Source organism: Haliotis rubra, unplaced genomic scaffold (genome assembly GCF_003918875.1).
Source record: "Haliotis rubra isolate DU_JTF1 unplaced genomic scaffold, ASM391887v1 Scf505, whole genome shotgun sequence".
NCBI classification, from domain to species: domain Eukaryota; kingdom Metazoa; phylum Mollusca; class Gastropoda; order Lepetellida; family Haliotidae; genus Haliotis; species Haliotis rubra.
The window spans coordinates 140977-161989 of NW_025767197.1; the positions used below are offsets into that span (position 1 = coordinate 140977).

Genomic DNA, 21013 nt, shown 5'->3' on the forward strand with positions numbered 1-21013 from the left:
ATGCGTCCACCACTATAGTAGATGCTGCATGTGTCCACCACTGTAGTAGATGCTGCATGTGTCCACCACTATAGTAGATGCTGAATGCGTCCACCACTATAGTAGATGCTGAATGCGTCCACCACTTTAGTAGATGCTGAATGCGTCCACCACTATAGTAGATGCTGAATGCGTCCACCACTATAGTAGATGCTGAATGTGTCCACCACTATAGTACATGCTGAATGCGTCCACCACTATAGTAGATGCTGAATGCGTCCACCACTATAGTAGATGCTGAATGTGTCCACCACTATAGTAGATGCTGAATGCGTCCACCACTATAGTAGATGCTGAATGCGTCCACCACTATAGTAGATGCTGCATGTGTCCACCACTGTAGTAGATGCTGCATGTGTCCACCACTATAGTAGATGCTGAATGCGTCCACCACTATAGTAGATGCTGAATGCGTCCACCACTTTAGTAGATGCTGAATGCGTCCACCACTTTAGTAGATGCTGAATGCGTCCACCACTATAGTACATGCTGAATGCGTCCACCACTATAGTAGATGCTGAATGCGTCCACCACTATAGTAGATGCTGAATGCGTCCACCACTATAGTAGATGCTGAATGCGTCCATCACTATAGACACGCGAAGAATCAGATTCTTCGGATCCCTCCCCGATAGAGCATGTTTGGGACGAGATGGGTCGACGTCTACGCCGTTTTCCTCATCCGCCAGATAACCTCCTTGACCTTGCAACAGAACTTGAGAGAATCTGGCGTGACATCCCACAAGCCTTCCTTGCACGTTTGATAGGCTCTATGCGTCGTCGATGCACTGCTGTTCTCAATGCCGATGGTGGACAAACCCGGTATTGAGCTTGTGACATGGTCGTTTGACCCCTGTCCCGCTTGTGGACGTCATTGTGACTGACTTTTCAATTGAAATTCTCCCGACTTGTTATGGTCTCATGATCCCTCCATTAAAGTTTATATGTACCTTTGACATTGTTCTCGTACTTATCAACTGGGATAATATTTTGACAATGCACAGTTTCTTTATGTGGCTAGTATATGTGTGGTTACTTCGAAGATAAATTTCTCCACTATCTTGAGGAACCAACCGCAAACTTTATGTAGATGAATTGTACGAGGATCATGCATCAAATTGCTCAAAGGCATGTGCAAATATCGTCCATGTGAACAGCTGCGTTTTTGTGTAAAGTTTTGTTAAGAATAAGCCAATTTTCACTGATTTTCATCATTTACTGAACTCATAATAATAATCTTTTCAACGTTACGAATTTGTTTTACAATACATCAGTTCATGTGTAAACAGTACCTTTAAACTGAATGGAATATTTTGCAAAATCAAGTTTAGAACAGGTGACTAAATTAAGTGGCTACATTTACACTAGCAAGTCTAAACTTTTGATGGGTAGTATATATGATCTTGTTTTTGTACTTGCGATGAAGTGTTCACCATCAAGTGTATTCTGCTTAAATGTGCGGACTTTTAATTGCAAGGGATTCGCAGTATAAAGCGACAAATCTGAAAGATCTGTTTTCCCGCGTGAGCGGGCAGCTCATTGTTAACTACCTGTAGGAAGTTGAACTGTATCCTAAACTGTAGCTACACATGTATGCAATGTGAATGACGAATTGCTTGTTTTTTTAATTTGGTGCTATATTATTTTCTGTTTGTAAATAATAATGTAATGATTATATATGGGGTTTTTAAAAGTCATTTGGACTTTGTACTTAAACTTTGTATGAATGTAGACTTGATCTCGTCACTATATGGCTGGAATAAAGCCTCGAGCCCAACTCAATTCTGATCTAATGTTTGTAGGTGACGTATCATCTTTTCCTGATACACCTCTAAATCCACAGCATGTTTTTGTTTTATTTTGACAGATTATTTGACAACCTTCAAAAATCATGGTGTAGTTTTGTCAACAGTTTATCTGATTCCTTCTTTTATAAGCACTTTAAACCCTTGTTAAATTTAGAAAAGTATCTTACACTCCCCATCCCTGTACATCAGATATTATGCATGAGATATTAAAAGGTTTAATCTTGAAGTTGGTTTGGGGAGATATACAAGTGTCCCATATACGGACCGACTGTGTAAATATTGTATAAAAAGGAGGAAATCTTTTACTGAAGATGAATTTCATATTTTGCTTGTATGTGGGCGTTGCTCAACCGTAAGACATATGCATCTTTAACAGTATATCAAGTCCATAGTTTATCGACATTATTTCATTTGAAAACTTAAATGTTGTATATTACATATGTCTTCATATATTTAAGTCCAAAAGCTTAGAGAAACAATTACTTCACTGACATGCGTGATTCATGCCACCGAACATGACTGTATTATGGACGTATGGCCTCTTAACTAAAGACACTATTTGTGTATTAATATATGGAAAGCATGACAAATGTCTTACATGAATATGTCATGAGGGTGTTCAAAGTATAGATTGAATATAGCTGTCCTGCGTCACTTTTTGTACTGCTGGATATAAGTGCTGGATTGAAAACATTGTTGGGGACACAAATACTTGTACAGTGTCACGGTAGAGGTCCCCCATAGCCTAGCAGCATCTCCAGATGAAGAAGTAAAGACAAACATACCAAACAACATTCATTCAGCCAGAAGTATGACCTTTATGAACACAGGCCTACAATTTATGACAATTAATGGAAGAGTTTACTGAATATCCTGAGTGTGAACAACATTCATACACATTTGCATGTCATGACAACTCGCATACATGTCGAACAAACTTGATACAACCATATGGCCATTGGGGCGACTCATCACAGCATCAGCTGGCAACATTCCACCAGCCTGGCTAACCACAGTGAGTGAGTGAATGAGTGAGTAATATTTTTAGCAATATTCCAGAAATATCACACACCAGAAATCTGCATCACACATTGTACCCATGTGGGGAATCGAACCCTCGTCTTCGGCATGACGAGCGAACGCTTGAAAACTAGGCTACCCCATCGCCCCGGCAGCGGTTCAGATGCTTTCTCATAATGTTTACAAGAAAAAAGGATGAGATCGTTCGTAAAATCGAATATGCTTTCAGAAATATATATACTCTCCCAAAAAAGGAACGCATTGTGAAAATAGCAGTTTCATGTAGCAATGAATTAAAACGTGATTCATTTAACAAAAGGTTTTGCTCTGTTTATGAGTCCTATGGTGTTTATGTTTTGAAACATCACAACAAAACGCACCATCCGTAAAATACCCGTATTTAACAGCATGATTTTCAATTTCGGCGTGTAGTGTCACAGAATACACAATTCACATGCAATGCATGTGAAAGTTGGGGATCAGATAGTCTCAATGATGGGTATAAAAGGTTGATCGCTGTCTGTCGATTATTCACTGTATTTGGAATATTGTTGACGAACGCAAGATGCCACGTCTAAGTGAAGCCAACCGTCATATCGACATTGGTTTGCTTGAAGCTGGCAAGTCTCAACGTGCAGTTGCCCGACGCATGAATGTTCACCAAAGCACCAAAGCACCATTTCACGGCTCTGGGAGAGGCGCAGGATCGCTACATCCGGGTACATCACCTGCGTCATCGAACAGCTACGGCGACCAGTACCGCTCGACAAATACCCGGATTGAGGTGGCTTTCTGCACAGACCGTCAGGAACAGGTTGAAAGAGGCTTGTTTACGTGCCAGAAGACCTTATTTTGACCATGTGCTTCGACAACAACAGCGTCGACATCGAGTTCAATGGTGCACCAACGTTCAGGCCTGGAACCTACCGAATTGGAGTAGAATCTGGTTCAGTGCTGAATCACGATTTCTATCGGAACGACGCGATGGAAGAATGCGGGTGTACAGACGTCGACGTGAACGTTTCGCCGACGCTTGCGTTCCCCAGGTGGACAGATTCGGCCGGGGAAGTGTTATGATGTGGGGAGCGATCACCTGCGGTAGGAGAAGTGATTTGGTGATGATCCAGGGCAACCTGACAGCTCAACGGTACTGTGACGAAATCCTACGCCCACACCTCCTTCCAGTCATTGATCGCAAGAGGGAGTTGTTTCAACAGGACAATGCCAGGCCCCACACAGTACGTTACACTAGAGACTTCCTCCAGAACCACAACATCAATGTGCTCCCCTGGCCCTCAAGATCACCGGACTTAAACCCGATCGAACATCTGTGGGATGCCCTGGACAGACGGGTGCGACGCCGTAACCCTCAGCCCCAGACACTTCAGCAACTCGCACAGGCACTACAGGCAGAGTGGGCTGCGATTGGGCAACATGAGATTCTGAGACTTATTCGTTCGATGCCGAGGCGATGCCGTGCAGTTCTGGATGCCCACGGTGGTCACACGAGGTATTGACTTCAGCGCCACCACACGTCTCCATGTGACACTCAAACTGACTTTCCTCGAGTTGGTGCCAAAGACGGATATGTCTGCATTCCCAGTGTGCAATTTCGCTATATTTCATTGACTCATAAAGCCTACAAGATGTTTCAAAATAAACATAAACATACAGTTGAAATTCCTATATGCGTTTCTTTTTTGGGAGAGTATATATAATGAATATATTTAAATAACGTCAAATTTAAATTGCACAGGATATTAGTTTCTATACGGCTTAACAGTCATTTCGAGCAAATGGAAATTGTTGGTTAGATTGATGCATCAGTGACAAAAATCATGTCTGATGCAATTCCCTATTTTGACTTATACCATACGTTCCCGAATTATTTCAGGTGAACAAATGACTTGACTTAGCATATGTTTATGACGGGTACCACCGGTGGGGCAGGATACACTCACCTTTTCGCGTACCCATGGTATCATCACTATTTCATACTGATTCATAAACACATGCTGTCATCGTATCGCATGGTGACAATCACTAGATTGCTGTGCAATCGACTCGGCTTTTAGCAGATACTTCTATGGGTGTGGAAAGGGTTTTGTCGCTTCTAATGTTACTAGTATATTCTCTATTTTCATGCTGATGGGAAGTTGCGACACATTACAAATGATGACCTTGTTAAACTGCCATCCAGGGCCCCGTTTCACAAAGCTATTGCAGCGCTACGACTGTTATAAGTATATGTTACATTATATGAGGTACGACAGTCGTAGCGCTAGTTTAGCTTTGTGAAACGGGGCCCTGGGTCGTTTCAACCAATGCCAATAGAGTGACCAGTGTTGTACAGTTTGAACACGAATTTAGTCGTGAGAGTCTTCATATTTCTAGAATTGAGAATCTTCGATTTAACTAAGATATGAATATGCTGTTGCTCAGCCAGAGACAGAAGCGATTCCGACTTAACAGGCAGTTTGGGAGACACTGACAGAGGTAAACACTATGCATCTACTTTAATGGAAGAAATGGCTTCGTGGGGTATGAGGCAAAAATGATCACAGGCCTTGTTCACCAATGGCATTCAGACACTGCAATTAAATGTGAATCTGAATGTGAGAGGGAGACATGGGTCAGGTTAAAATGAACCCCGAATACACAATTACAAAACAGTGACTCCTGATACTAAATATCGCAACCCTTCTGTGTTCTACAATGGCAAAATGCCATGTTACTCTGTTAAGATTGTTTACTGAGAAAGAGAAGATAACCAATGGTAAGATAAAGAACCCACGAAGCTGACAGAAAGGAATATGTTTGATTTCAAAAGAATTTAGGATAAGAGAAGTATAGCAACCGTGGTCATTTGATTGTAGGTTGCAGTTATCGTGAACCAGCTCATAGAAACCCATTTTAAATAATATTTTAAAAAGCTGACAGGTAAATCTATTTATTTACTACAGTTGAAAACATATGATTCCTATGCTAATTCACAATCTGCCAGTGGTTAACGCGTCCGCTCCTCACGCTGAAGACACGGGTTCGATTTGTGTGAAGCCCTTTTCTGGTGTCCCCTGCCGTGACATTGCTGGAATATTGATAAAAGCGGAGTAGAAACCCAACCCACTCACACAACCTGCCTGAGTATGGCTTGATGACGAAGGAGCTAGAACTTTGTTTGACAAAATTTGCATATCCTTTTCTGTACATAGACTTCTTGCAAGTTTTATACACGACTGTAAAACCACGATGGTATACTTGAATAGTGATCACTGGAAAGTTTATCCTTGTGGTTTTAAGTGGCTTTTTTCTTGTCTGGAATATTTCTTCAGTATCCATAAATATACACAGAAAATATTATGCCTTTAATTTATAATCTGTGTGCGATCAATATCATCTGTTCGTGCAAAATGATATTCTGCTTTTGGCTGATGCTGGTTTTTTTAGACGTTTAGGAATACTGTTGGCAATTAGATCCAATGGTAAGTTGGAAACTTGGCAGACAAATGAGGTCTGGAACATTTTGATAGGTTTGATTTCAGAAAGATAAGATCGACAGTAATAATAAGGAGATATTTCTCGTGAGATGTATTGTATGTTGAATAAAAAAGAGAAACAGTCTTCAAGAAGAGAATACGTTCTTTGATCACCACCCACCACCATCCACCACCCACACCACCACCCACCACCCAGGATGACGTACCAGTGGGTCCATTCCAAATCCCAAGAAAGAAAAAGCGAGACAGTTTTTACTACCAGGTGTCATTCCGCCTGTGTGTTGATTACACCATTAGCATAGAGTTCCTCATGCCTGGACATATAATACCATTTTCTGACTGTCAGAAACTGGGAAGGTGTTTAATTCTGCAAACTCTGGTATATTTATATACTTAGACATTTAAAAACACAATCATGTTTCAAATTTTCATTAATTTTCAAATTTTCATTTATTTTCAAATTTTCATTAATTTTATCTTTTAGACATTCCCTCATAATCGGATTGGATGATAAGGTGACCTTGGGAGTTTCATGAAACAGCGTGTTTGACACACCTCATGTCATTGTCGTGAGAAGTGAAATCGTCTATCTTTACACCCTTGTACATGGCCGGGTCAATGGTCACAACATTACATGATAAGATTGAAGAAAACATATTTATTCAGACATGTAATATTACAAAACTTTATTCTCTTTGGGCCATAGATAAATGTCAGATAGCAGACAATTTTTGTCGCGTGAGTGCATGTTCAATGGATAACGGTTCTCAAATTACAGGTGCCAAAATCCTGGTGACAAACTATATACCACCGAGCATTCAAATCTGCAGTCACCTCAGTGTTTAACTCTTACCCAAGTCCTCTGAATGGCTTCATCTGGAGCAGGTCACTTCAAAATGTAATGAAATCCGATATAATATTTCTCACTCTAATTGAAAATGGGATCTTTAGATCTTTAATTCGTAGATCTTTAGTTCTGCAAAATTAAATTTGACTTATGCTCTCTTGCCTGCAGTACTTCTCTCTACTACAGCTACGTATGGAACATTCTATTCATAAGTGCCGAGACAGACTTCTTACGTTCAGCCTTAATCTCTCGCAAATTATTTGCAAACTTTTTATATGATTACAGTTAGATGAACGTGCATATTCGCTACAGCGCAGATATGAAACTGAGGGTCGGGTAATTTCATGGATAGAACCTGTGGCAACCAAAGGCCCGTGCTCATTATGAATAATACACCTCCAGTAAGTCTACCAAGAGTATTTTTCTATAGATTACTTAAATTTGGCAATTATAGCATGATGACAGCGTGGTAACCAATTTGTCCATATTTATCACCAGCGAATATCTTATTACTTTCATTTAAATGTTATATTTCTCTTTGTTTGCCTTTGTATTGATATATTTCGTTTATATCAAATCCTCGTTTGAAATGCTGTTGTTTACCTGTAGACGTAATGTGGTTTAGGGTCGCTTTCTTGACAAATGACTGTTAGGAGCAAAATTGTTATCTCCTTAATTATGACATATTTTCTTAGTGTTTCATAACTTGCCCTGGATATTGCGATTTTGACAAGAATGTAGAGGAAAATCTGGCTGAATTCATGGTACTGGATTGTGAAGACTGCGCAGAGAGTGGCTAATGCACTGAGATACTATCAGTACAGAAGACATAGGGCGTTCAGGAAAGGCCAAATTTAGACGCCATTACAACTGAAGCAATATATATTTTAGTTGATATTTTACCACCATAAAATATGACATACTTAAACAGGTTAATGCACAAATGCATGGAATGAAGGGGTTATTATAATACTATTTAAACAGGGAAGCAAGGACAATCCACATAATTACAGAGGGTTTAACCTGTTTTAATATGTCGGGCAAAATGTTTAGTTCCATAGTCAGTGCCAGTCTAAAATCTGGCAAACCCTATCGGTATTTCCACTATATTCAAGGGATTAGGGGCGGTGGGGTAGCCTAATGGTTAAAACGTTGGCTCGTAACGCCGAAGACTCGGGTTCGAATCCCCACATGGGTACAATGTGTGAAGCCCATTTCTGGTGTCCCCCGCCGTGATGTTGCTGGAATATTGCTAAAAGCGGCGTAAAACCAAACTCAGTCAGTCAGTCAGTCAAGGGATTAAAGAATCTTCTGAAGTCCTTTTACTCATATACGTAAGGGGAGCTGACTCTTGCCTCGCATCTCACATTACATCCAAACTTTTAACCAGCAAATGTCTGGAGATCATTTTACCCTGGAAACTCAGACAACTTGACCATTGATGGAGGGAGATGAATATTAACATATCTGTCTTTTGTTATAATCACTGCTTTTATATTACTGAACTGGTACTGACACTGTAATGCCTTTTAGTTATTGCTATAAATTTGCAAACTAAGTTAATGTTAGAATACAACTGTGAATTATATGACATTGCTTTTTTGTTTGTTCGTTTCACTCAGAGTTCTTTTAAGGAGTGAGCGAGTATTGTTTTACGCCGCTTTTAGCAATATTTCATCAATATCAAGGCGAGGGACACCAGAAGTGGACTTCGCACATTGTACCCATGTGGAGAATCTAACCCGGGTCTTTGGCGTGACGACTGAACGCTTTAACCACTAGGCTACCCCACTCCCCTGTAAAAGCAGACTCTCGGTTAACGTTTGGTTTCAACTTGAAAACATGTACATTTATGTCAAACCATGCGGTAGATATACACCATACATAAGTACGAATGTGTTCTCTACCTCTAGAAATGTTAAACAAGGACGCATGCATGTCACGAAATTTATTAGTCATGTAGCTTGAATTAGCTAATTGAAGAATTAGCTTCAGATATTGTTAAACATTATCACAAAGTATTTTTTTCCCTATTGAAGAAATTGCCCTTTTACTATTTGCTGATAATGTCATAGTGTTTAGTGATACAGTTGTTAATCTTCAACGAATTGTATCAGAGGAATATTACAAGTCGTGGGGTTATCTATGCTGTGTGAACTACCGAAGAACTATTTGGTTCGAGACATCAAAGCAAGCTTCCACTATGTTGTAAAAAACAAATGTTTCCAAAGCGTTTTCGTTACTTGTAAAGATGACCCGTGAAGATCCGGCTTAGAATTGGTCTTCAGCAAACCAATGCTTGTCATAAGAGGAGACTAACATAAGAGACATAAGGACCACTCAGGGAATCTTGACCCAGATCAATTATTTTGCCGAAAGAAGTGCCACAGTGGGCATAAACCAACGGGATCGGGTGGTCAGGCTCGCTGACTTGGTTGACACATGTCATCGTATACCAATTGCGTTGATCGATGCTCATGACCCTCGCCATATGGTTGGAATATTGCTGGGTGCGGCGTTAAACAACAAACAAACAAATTTGTAAACATAACTAAGGACAGTCAAAACTTGGTATTCTATGGCACTGGCGTTGTATAATTAATATTATTACCTTCGAGGGCGAACATATCGGGGTTCATATTTTTCATACGATGCCCTAGGTCAAAATACACTTTGTCATTGTGACGTGACGTCATGAACACTGCTATGACATCACGTTTCTTCTGTGACGTTGCGTTCTACATGCGGCGACGGCGGGTAGCCAGTCTATGTTTGAAAGTAGATTTGGGTTTATTTTCCACAATTTGACCACTTCGGTAATAAACAGAATATTATATTCGTGCCCATATCATACTATGTTTACGACACTCGTGCCTAAATATCGGTATACCCCTCGCTCTCGCTCGGGAAATACCAACATTCAGGCACTCGTGTCGTAAACATAGTAGAACATGGGCACTCATGTAATATCCTCTATATACATTCAGAAAAGACAAAAACTATTATTTTCAAAAGAAGACGCTAATGATTTTAAAACGAAGAGTGAGTCCTATCAAGTAAACCAATAAAAGTCGTCTCCAATTACAAATACCAACATTTCATATTTTCAGTTGCTTGTGAAACCCTGGCTAAAAGGGCTGAAAATCCTGTGCCAGAAAAAGAAATAATTCATAGATATGAAAATTTGGATGTTAACACTTGTTTTGATATTTTGGATTGAAATATTCACCCCATACTAATGTAGGACAAAGAAGTATGGGCCATGAAAGAAAGTAAAGATATTGAAATTCTGTAAATACGTATTACGAGTAGCAACTCAGCAGCACTAGGATAATGTAGACGTCATTCTATATTTATACATTAGCAGCACTAGGATAATGTAGACGTCATTATATATTTATACATTAGCAACACTAGGATAATGTAGACGTCATTATATATTTATACATTAGCAACTGAGAGTAATTGACTTTTGGGTTAAAATAAAAAATATGAATTGCAACAGATATGTTAAACATTGTTGTTGTCTTCTGAACTTACATGATGACCTTGAGTACGTAAATTGGGCATCTGCAGTGAGAGTATTCTTATTTCCCCATGGTTTTGGTTTTGTCTAACTATCATCTAAACGGCGGTTGTTAGATGCATTCATCTGCAGTGAGAGTATTCTTATTTCCCCATGGTTTTGGTTTTGTCTAACTATCATCTAAACAACGGTTGTTAGATGCATTCATCTGCAGTGGGAGTATTCTTATTTCCCCATGGTTTTGGTTTTGTCTAACTATCATCTAAACAACGGTTGTTAGATGCATTCATCTGCAGTGAGAGTATTCTTATTTCCCCATGGTTTTGGTTTTGTCTAACTATCATCTAAACGACGGTTGTTAGATGCATTCATCTGCAGTGAGAGTATTCTTATTTCCCCATGGTTTTGGTTTTGTCTAACTATCATCTAAACAACGGTTGTTAGATGCATTGAGAGTATTCTTATTTCATGGCAGTGACGGTTGTTAGATGCATTCATCTGCAGTGGGAGTATTCTTATTGTCTAACTATCATCTAAACGACGGTTGTTAGATGCATTCATCTGCAGTGAGAGTATTCTTATTTCCCCATGGTTTTGGTTTTGTCTAACTATCATCTAAACAACGGTTGTTAGATGCATTCATCTGCAGTGAGAGTATTCTTATTTCCCCATGGTTTTGGTTCTGTCTAACTATCATCTAAACGACGGTTGTTAGATGCATTCATCTGCAGTGAGAGTATTCTTATTTCCCCATGGTTTTGGTTATTCCCCATGGTTTTGGTATTCTTATTTTTGTGTCTAACTATCAACTATCATCTGCAGTGAGGCGGTTTTGGTTGTCTAACTATCATTCATCTGCAGTGCATTCATCTGAGAGTATTCTTATTTCCCCATGGTTTGGTTATCATCCGGTTTGTTAGATGCCATGGTTTTGGTTTTGGTCTAACTATCATCTAAAACGACGATGTTGTTGCAGTGAGAGATGCATTCATCTGCGGTTGTGAGAGTATTCATCTCTTATTCTTACCCCATGGTTTTGGTTTTGTCTAACTATCATCTAACCAACGGTTGTTAGATGCATTCATTTAAGACAGCATCATGATCTTATCTTTGTCCGCATAGTGTTCATTCAAATCATTGTTGAATACTGAATATATTAGATTTGTCCGGATAAGAAGAGCTTTAACCAAGTTGAGATGCTGTTCAAACAACTTTATAATTAAGGAATGTAAAAACACGTAGAAAATTATAATCCGTTAGACCAGCTATGTCTATGTTATGCAGAAGGATGACTATTATGTGTTGTTTTTTATGCCCACGTTATGCTGATATTCAAAAGCAGTATTTGAATATGTGCCTAACAAGCACTTATCAATCTGTTAACAAAGACAAAAATTAATACTATATTCCGTTTAACTGTATTTGTGCATAAAGTATTTACATTGGAGCTTAGTTATATATATACGTATAAAATATGAAAACAGTGTTGTGGCCTCCTGGCTCTGAAATACAACAAACTTCTGTTCTGTTTTATATGTGTGCACAGATAAATGCAAAAGTTGTATATACGAATATTTCACCAGAAACACATTTTCGTATAGCAGTGTATTCTGTAATCCAGCATTTCTATATCTGAATTGATTTCCTGATGATATTGGTTTTCGTAAAGCATGAGCTCAGATTTTCGCTAACACCGAGTGTCGTCAATATTTGATAGAGACTCACAAACACATCCTCATGGTATAGTCGGAATCGTACAAAGACTCTGCTCTTGGGAGATAGGGGCGGTGGAATAGCCTAGTGGTTAAAGCGTTCGCTCGTCACGCCGGTTCGATTTACCATTTGGGTACAATGCGTGAAGGCCATTTCTGGTGTCCCCCGCTGTGATATTACTGGAATATTGCCCAAAATGGGCGTAAAACTAAACTCCTCACTCACTCTTGGCAGATATTTCTTACGGATGAGGAATATGGAAATGGTTTTGTCATTTATACGGTCATTCAAAATTTACTTTTTCCTACAACCTATGTCAGTTGACAAACGTTTGAATTTGGTATAAATAATATCTTATAAATTTAATATTAAATAGTATAGCCACCGAAACTCTGTTACAGATTCTTATCGCCTGAAATATGGCACATTCTCAAAGTTCTTACTAACGCGCTTGAGCATTGCATAATTGTCATTGTCTTCACCATCCCCAGAGTTACAGCCTGTTGTGCTATCTTATCTCCTTAAACATGACACACTCTCACAGCTATGAATGAGTCAACAGATTTCTTTTCACATTTCGTCATCAGGCTAACATATATAAATAAATGTCAATCATCTTCTTCAAATCAACCAGAACAATGCTGCTGTCAACACCAACATTGCTTCTGGTCCTTGCTTACATGCAACTTGCGCTGTCCAGCAACCAAAACTCCCTCCATGGCATCGCCTACATCTCCGTGACGACAGACAACATGACGGCGTCTACGCAGTTCTACACCCAGGTTATGGGAGGGATGCTGGTGCCAGATTTGGCCTTCACCTTCAGCGGAGATTCTCACTACTACCGGATGTTCCAGAAGGAGATTCTGGACGCCAGAACACAAGGGGTTGACCCTGCCCAGCTGGGAGTACCGGATATAAGGGATAAGGGTACTTATGAGGTCAGTACATTGGCAATGGAGGTATTCATGAGGTCAGTACATTGGCAATGGAGGTATTCATGAGGTCAGTACATTGGCAATGGAGGTATTCATGAGGTCAGTACATTGGCAATGGAGGTATTCATGAGGTCAGTACATTGGCAATGGAGGTATTCATGAGTGAGTGAGTGAGTTAATATTTAACGTCACATCGGCAATATTTCAGCCATATCGTGACGAGGAGGTATTCATGAGGTCGGTACATTGGCAATGGAGGTATTTAAGAGGTCAGTACATTGGCAATGGAGGTATTCATGAGGTCAGTACATTGACAATGGAGGTATTCATGAGGTCAGTACATTGGCAATGGAGGTATTCATGAGGTCAGTACATTGACAATGGAGGTATTCATAAGGTCAGTACATTGGCAATGGAGGTATTCATGAGGTCAGTACATTGACAATGGAGGTATTCATAAGGTCAGTACATTGGCAATGGAGGTATTCATAAGGTCAGTACATTGAGAATGGAGGTATTCATAAGGTGAGTACATTGACAATGGAGGTATTCATAAGGTCAGTACATTGGCAATGGAGGTATTCATGAGGTCAGTACATTGACAATGGAGGTATTCATAAGGTCAGTACATTGACAATGGAGGTATTCATGAGGTCAGTACATTGACAATGGAGGTATTCATAAGGTGAGTACATTGACAATGGAGGTATTCATAAGGTCAGTACATTGGCAATGGAGGTATTCATGAGGTCAGTACATTGACAAAGGAGGTATTCATAAGGTCAGTACATTGACAATGGAGGTATTCATAAGGTCAGTACATTGAGAATGGAGGTATTCATAAGGTCAGTACATTGACAATGGAGGTATTCATGAGGTCAGTACATTGACAATGGAGGTATTCATAAGGTCAGTACATTGGCAATGGAGGTATTCATGAGGTCAGTACATTGACAATGGAGGTATTCATGAGGTCAGTACATTGACAATGGAGGTATTCATAAGGTCAGTACATTGAGAATGGAGGTATTCATAAGGTGAGTACATTGACAATGGAGGTATTCATGAGGTCAGTACATTGGCAATGGAGGTATTAATGAGGTCAGTACATTGACAATGGAGGTATTCATGAGATCAGTACATTGACAATGGAGGTATTCATGAGGTCAGTACATTGACAATGGAGTCAGTATTCATGAGGTCAGTACATTGTACACAATGGAGGTATTCATGAGGTCAGTACATTGACAATGGAGGTATTCATGAGGTCAGTACATTGACAATGGAGGTATTCATGAGGTCAGTACATTGACAATGGAGGTATTCATGAGGTCAGTACATTGGCAATGGAGGTATCCATGAGGTCAGTACATTGACAATGGAGGTATTCATAAGGTCAGTAAATTGAGCAGTTGATTTCAGGCTCTACAGGATTGCTCGACTCGGTAATGATGTCTCAACCGTCAAATGACTGTAAATGGGGTGACTTTGTCTCCCATGTCTACGGCTGTGGATACTGCTTTTACTTTTCCCATTTCAATCGATGTTGGAGGTGTGCCAGTTGAATCTGTCAAGCTGTTGCAAGGGGAGGTTGTTCTGATGGCGGGGATGCGTTGTACTTCCTGTTTGCTGAATGGACTGTGGAGTCCCTCCCTCGGGCAGCTCATGAGCATGCTCTCATTCCTGTAAACTCGTGGCATTGTCTTAAATCGCCGGTGTCCGCTTGATGCCCATGTATTTTCATTTTGAAGAACAGTTTGTTCTGGTAATTTCAATGAGGGAAGACGTGTTTTCGTGTTTTTGTCCACTTCCAGAAACACCAGCACTCGTCTTTATGTTGTATTTCAAGTGTTTACCAGTTCATAAATATCTGTTCATGTCTAAAGACATTATCCTGACAAAAACTCTTAAATATCTCAAAGATATTCTTTTGTTAAATTGTGCCAATAACTTGCACTAATCTGATTTTTCGATTAGTTGTGTACAAATCAGAAATAACTGTTTTTTATACCATAAATACATGCATAGATATTTGCCGAATAACTATTCGATGACCTTTTACGTACATGTCGCTGTAGTCTTAAGCAAAAACACTTTTAATATTAAATATAAACAGGAGATGATGTCGTGTCATCAAAACGTCTTACCAGTTAAGAACGTTCCCTCGGTGTGTTGGGAGATTATGATATTTTAAATTGAAATAATATCTATACACATTAAAATATAAAGATATTGTATCAGTGACTCGGTGTAAATGTATATGTATTTGTATTTGAAGGTGCGGGGGAACTTCATCATCTTTGATAACAGCATTATCCAGCTGGTAGAGTATGTTGAAAAATCAACGTCGTCTGTGTTCGACATGCGTGACCGTCGCACCAGCTCCGCCTACATTGGAGCCGCAATGGCATGCTTCTGGGTCAAGGACGACGTGGATTTCAACCACTACATCGCTGAACTGGAAAGAAGATCACGTAATTTGGGTTTTGATCAGGTTAAGGTCAACAGACCAGTCACAGTTCACAATGAGGCTGAACGACTAGCCGTACCTGAGAAACAACTTGGCATTACTTTCGACAGTGGACCCTTTGACGGTTTATCAATGGCATTTTTTAAAGGTCCTAGGGGAGAGCGACTGGAACTGAACCGAATTACAAAAACATACAAGTATTATCTTGGCAGTGAATACTGCCAACGCCAAGGGGTGGCGACAGCCCTCTTGAACAATCACCCTGACAATCGATGGAAAAAAGCTGCCGGAGTCAGTGGTCAGACTTATGGGATATTCGAGTTTGCTGTAAGAACAGATGATCTTCAAAAGTCCGTCGACTTCTACACACAGGTCCTTGGTACAGACCTGGTTCGTAAACCTCTGGTGGGAGTCGGTCTTCAAGGAGATGATGTTGAAAACATGTTGTTCCAGAAAGAGATCCTTGATGCCGAATCTTGGGGAGTTGACATTGGACAAATAGGGGTTCCAAACATTTCTCTGGCAGGATCTGGCAGAAGTGATCTTAGGTTTAACCTGTTTGATAATCACGTAGTGAAGAATGTCGAGTATACTGCTGGAAAATCTTTGTCAGATCCCAAGTTCAATCCCAGATACAACTGGAGCAGTCCCGCCTACATCAACAACATGCACGTCGCCTTCTTCGTTGACTCCAACGTTGATCTAAACAAATTCCTACAGAACGCAGAGCAAAAGGCTGCCAGGAATAAGTTCACGGAGTTTAAGATCAATAGAGCAGTTGATGTGCAGACATTAGGAGCTAGCGTTCCTGCAGCACAGTACAGTGAAGAGTTCACTGATGGACCTCTGAAAGGTTTCAACTACGTGTATGCTAAGGGCCCAGCAGGGGAACAGCAATCCTTTGTTCAGTTCAAGGGTCCAGCGGAAGCCAAACTGAAGTCAGCCCTGTTAAAGTATTCGGCAGTCAACACAGCCTTCAAGGAGACGAATCCGTGGTTGAAAAAAGAATACGACGCGTATTGTTCTAAATATTCTAGCAAACCCGTTGTTGGCTAAACTTTCATTCAGAAATAAAGTTGATCAATTAGATGCAATGACGTGTTTGTATTTTAACATTGTCACTTGGTGAGGTATAACCTCGGGCTGGTTTGTATACCCAACAATCTTGGGTGGAATAATCCCATTTCCTGGCATGAACTGACAAAACTATCGAGCCACCTGTTTCTATGCATCCAGCAGAAATGGATCCCCAGCACTTCCGTCTTTTCAAGTACTCGACCAAATGTATTCTGTTGGACATGCTTCTTGTTTTGTGCGTCAGGTTACCCTGACAAATCCTGTATAATACACGTGCTTTCAAATGAATTTATTTGGTGCTTAGTACATTTTGTCTTCAAGAAACTGCTTCTGCACATGTAAAAGCAGTGTGTGTTGAACATTGTCAATTAGCCATGAAACAAAGCCACAATCACCAACTTATTTTGTTAAGTTGCAGAAATTCTATACCTGGAAGATCTATGTCTGGTAATTGGTTCAGGACATCTGAAGTTTCTCGCTATGATCCCTTTGGTGACATTGTGGGGTCACTCACATTGCCGAACAGATTGCAGTTGCAATGAAAATGTGTTAACACTCAGACGGCGGCTGCTTTACAGGAAAAGATTTAGCACAAAGTCAAATATTCTTGCCTTCTTTCCCAAGGACACATGTCTCTGTTCAGATGAAGAATCTGTGATATATATAGCTATTCATAACATCCTTTCCTGGTTGGCTGGGTGTTCTTGAACCTGGAGGTTAGGTGTTCATGATCCTTGTGGGTAGGTGTTCATGGGCATCGTTGGCTGGATGTCCTTCTGTCTCATGGTTACGTGTTCATGGGTCTCGTTTACTGAGTGTCCTCGAGTCTGGTGGCTAGGTGGTCTCGGGCCTCGTTGGCTGGGTGTCCTTGAGCCTGGTGGTTGAGACTGGTGTCTATGGATTGTGTTGTAGTATTATGTACGTGGTTTGGTGTGGTGTGTGTGCATGTTGGGTAGAAGAGTGCGCATGTGTAGTTGTGTGGTAGTGTGTGATGGAGTGAGTATGTGTGTGGTCCGTTTTGATAACATACACTATTGGACAAGGATGCACCAATCAGGTGCATGAGCCGACGAGCACCCATACACACGTATATATTTGTGGATGCTTCTCAAAGACACAGACATGCACACACAGAGACATATACATAAGGATACATACTACATGCTCTAAAGAGAAAATACCCTATATTATTAACAGTGAACTGGATCCTGGGTAAGTGAGTTGGGTTTTACGCCGCTTTTAGTAATATTCCAGCATTATTATAGTGGTGGACACAAGAAATGAGCTTCGCATATTACAAATGCTGTAACCACTAGAGTACCACCTCCCAATCATAATCTTGAAAAACTGTGGTAAAGTACATATGTGTTGTTTGGGATCACTTGGATTCACTGTTACGTTTCTGTGATGAAGTCAAGTCTTTATTTCAAACTGTACATCGCATTGTTACCTTCAGCATCTTTACATTGTAATGATAACATTTAGATTAGGGCGAAAAAAGCAGTGAAAGTTACATTGTTTTACGACTGACTGAGTTTGGCTTTACGCCGCTTTTAGCAATATTCCAGCAACATCACGGCGGGGGACACCACAAATGGGCTTCACACGTTGTACCCATGTGGGGATTCGAACCCGCTTTAACCACTAGACTACCCCACCGCCCCCATTGTTTTACGAATAGAAAAAGCATAATAATGTTTAGGCATACTACGTTATAGATAGTAACTGATATATCATGTCTACGAACACAATCATTTGGAAGCTATCACATTGTAAAAGTTTCAAGCATTTATGGACGCTAATCACATTTCAGCACAGTATCACACTTCAAAGACATAACTGCAAAATGTGCAATGTTGTTTATGTCATTTACACACAATGTGAAACCCAAGTGAGTTTAATAACTGATGCAGCTTTGAAAAACTAGTCAAATTATGTATGGTAATTCCAAGATGGTTTGAAATATATGGTCATTCTTTAGTGGCAAGACTTCAAGATAGTATGCAATGTAGTGTATCTTTCTTTAGCTGACATATCTCTCATGGCCAAAAAATCTGTCGGGACACATTACCATGAATGAACGTTTAACAGGTCCGGTGAAACATCTTATAGCTTGTCCAGTTGTAAGTATCCTAAAAATCCTAACAATGCCAGCTGCTTGTGTATTTGTTAGATCCCTAGTGCTATCGAAGTTGGATTATTGCAACAATGCCTACTACGGATTGTCAGAAACACTCATCTTAAAACTACAAAGAGTAGAGCAGCTCGCATTGTCAATTGTCCAAAAGAGAACATATCTCTCCAACACCCTGGAACAAGCTGCCACTCGAACTCAGACTATCAACATCCCTTGACTCCTTCAAATGTGACTTTCCCCCGCCGTGATATTGCTGGAATATTGCTAAAAGTCAGTCAGTCAAATGTGACTTGAAAATATTCCTCTTCAGAAAATATGACAGTGTTTAAGAAACATATCCTGAAAAGTTTCAACCTTTTTATGTACAAATGTTTTATGTGTTGTAGCACTCCAATCACCTTTATATGTAGCGCTTTGAGCATACAGTTTTGTATGGAATCCAGCGAGGTATAAATACACATATCATTATTATGTGGTGACCATGATCATAGGTGATGCACTGATACACTTGAATTATTGATAGAAGACAGTAGATTTCTGCACATTCCTCTGACTTTGGTACAATACAAGTTCACGTGTTGTTGACGTGGCTGGACAAACTGTGGCTTTGGAGATCTCAGGAAATATAACAAGTGTAATTTAAGATAGGTGTAGATGTCATCCCGTTGGTATTCTTAAAGCATTCATATTGGCATGATCATACTGTGCTTTCTCTACCTTATACACACATTTGTTATACTGCTGGTAATATGAGGGACGGAAAGAAAACTCACTAAACATGCACTAGGTATGGCTGACCTATTTTAATTCACTAAACATGCACTAGGTATGGCTGACCTATTTTAATTCACTAAACATGCACTAGGTATAGCTGACCTATTTTCTATGCAATTTCTGTCATCTTTATTCTCTGATCATTGTCAGACAAAGTTCCATCCTTCACCAAGTAAGTTGTAGCACTCTTTCACAATTCCTTGCCTAGGCAAATTGCCTATCAACTTATTTTGGAAACGTGACCATTGCTGTAGTGACATACTACCATCATCGTCTGTATCGCTATAATCACGCCTTGGTATTATACTGCTATTTGTACTGACACTCTGTTTTGTACTACTACTGTAATACCTTTGCAGTGATTTATATTAATATAGTTCATTTTTGAATACAGTTGTTAATTACATCCCATCTCTTTGTAGTTTATTGGTTTCACACCAAGTTATCTTAGTGACCGTACCAGTTTCAACTAGAAATCAACACGTAACAGCATGCTCTTACCAGTTAGCCACTGCTTAACTGCTTTTACATAGATTTGTATCTGGTTGTTTCACTGGAGAAGACTTGAATTTGATGATGTGCTTGGCACCTGATTGATGTTTCGTGCAGACGTATGCTGCATGATTGTGCAGTGGTTGTGTAGGTGTGTGTGTTTGTTTAACGCCGCACTCAGCAATATTCCAGCTATATGGCGGCGGTCTGTAAATAATCCAGTCTGGGCCAGACAATCCAGTGATCTACAGCATGAGCAACGATCTAGGCAATTAGGATACGATGGCATGTGTCAACCAAGTCATCGAGCCTGACCACCAGATCCCGTTAGTCGCTTCTTACGACAAGCATGGGTTACTGAAGACCAATTCTAATCCGGGTCTTCATGGGATGGTTCTATGAGTATGGATATAGTAAACTGAATACACGCAAACTGTTACACCTGTGCTATACATCCTTTGCCAAAGAGCATCCAATCTGTTCATATATTTTATAGATGTTAAAAATTTCTTTGATGTGGTATTTTTCTGGTTATAACGGACGAGTGTGGTAGGACATATGAAAGAAATTATTCACAAAATGAACTTTATAGTATCAATCAAACCCTTTGTCCTACCACATACTTATATTGTCATAAGTATTAATTTTGTACTCTTACTAAATTTCAAGATGAAA

The 21013-nt window shown here is 39.9% G+C and overlaps 1 protein-coding gene across 1 annotated transcript; it reads left to right on the forward strand.

Annotated features, from left to right (window-relative positions):
- The first annotated feature begins 13088 nt into the window (after positions 1-13088).
- Positions 13089-16952, forward strand: LOC124292036. The gene is made up of 2 exons (XM_046729109.1): positions 13089-13391; positions 15667-16952. Exons 1-2 carry the CDS (start codon positions 13089-13091, stop codon positions 16912-16914), a joined length of 1551 nt encoding a protein of 516 aa, XP_046585065.1. The 3' UTR covers positions 16915-16952.
- The last annotated feature ends 4061 nt before the right edge of the window (positions 16953-21013 follow it).

What these genes read in the sequence shown, in the direction of transcription:
- LOC124292036 (XM_046729109.1), top strand. Translation starts at nt 13,089, where the DNA reads ATGCTGCTGTCAACACCAACATTGCTTCTGGTCCTTGCTTACATGCAA. An exon ending in GGGATAAGGGTACTTATGAG is followed by an intron (nt 13,392 to 15,666) that starts GTCAGTACATTG and finishes TTGTATTTGAAG; the next exon opens with GTGCGGGGGAACTTCATCAT.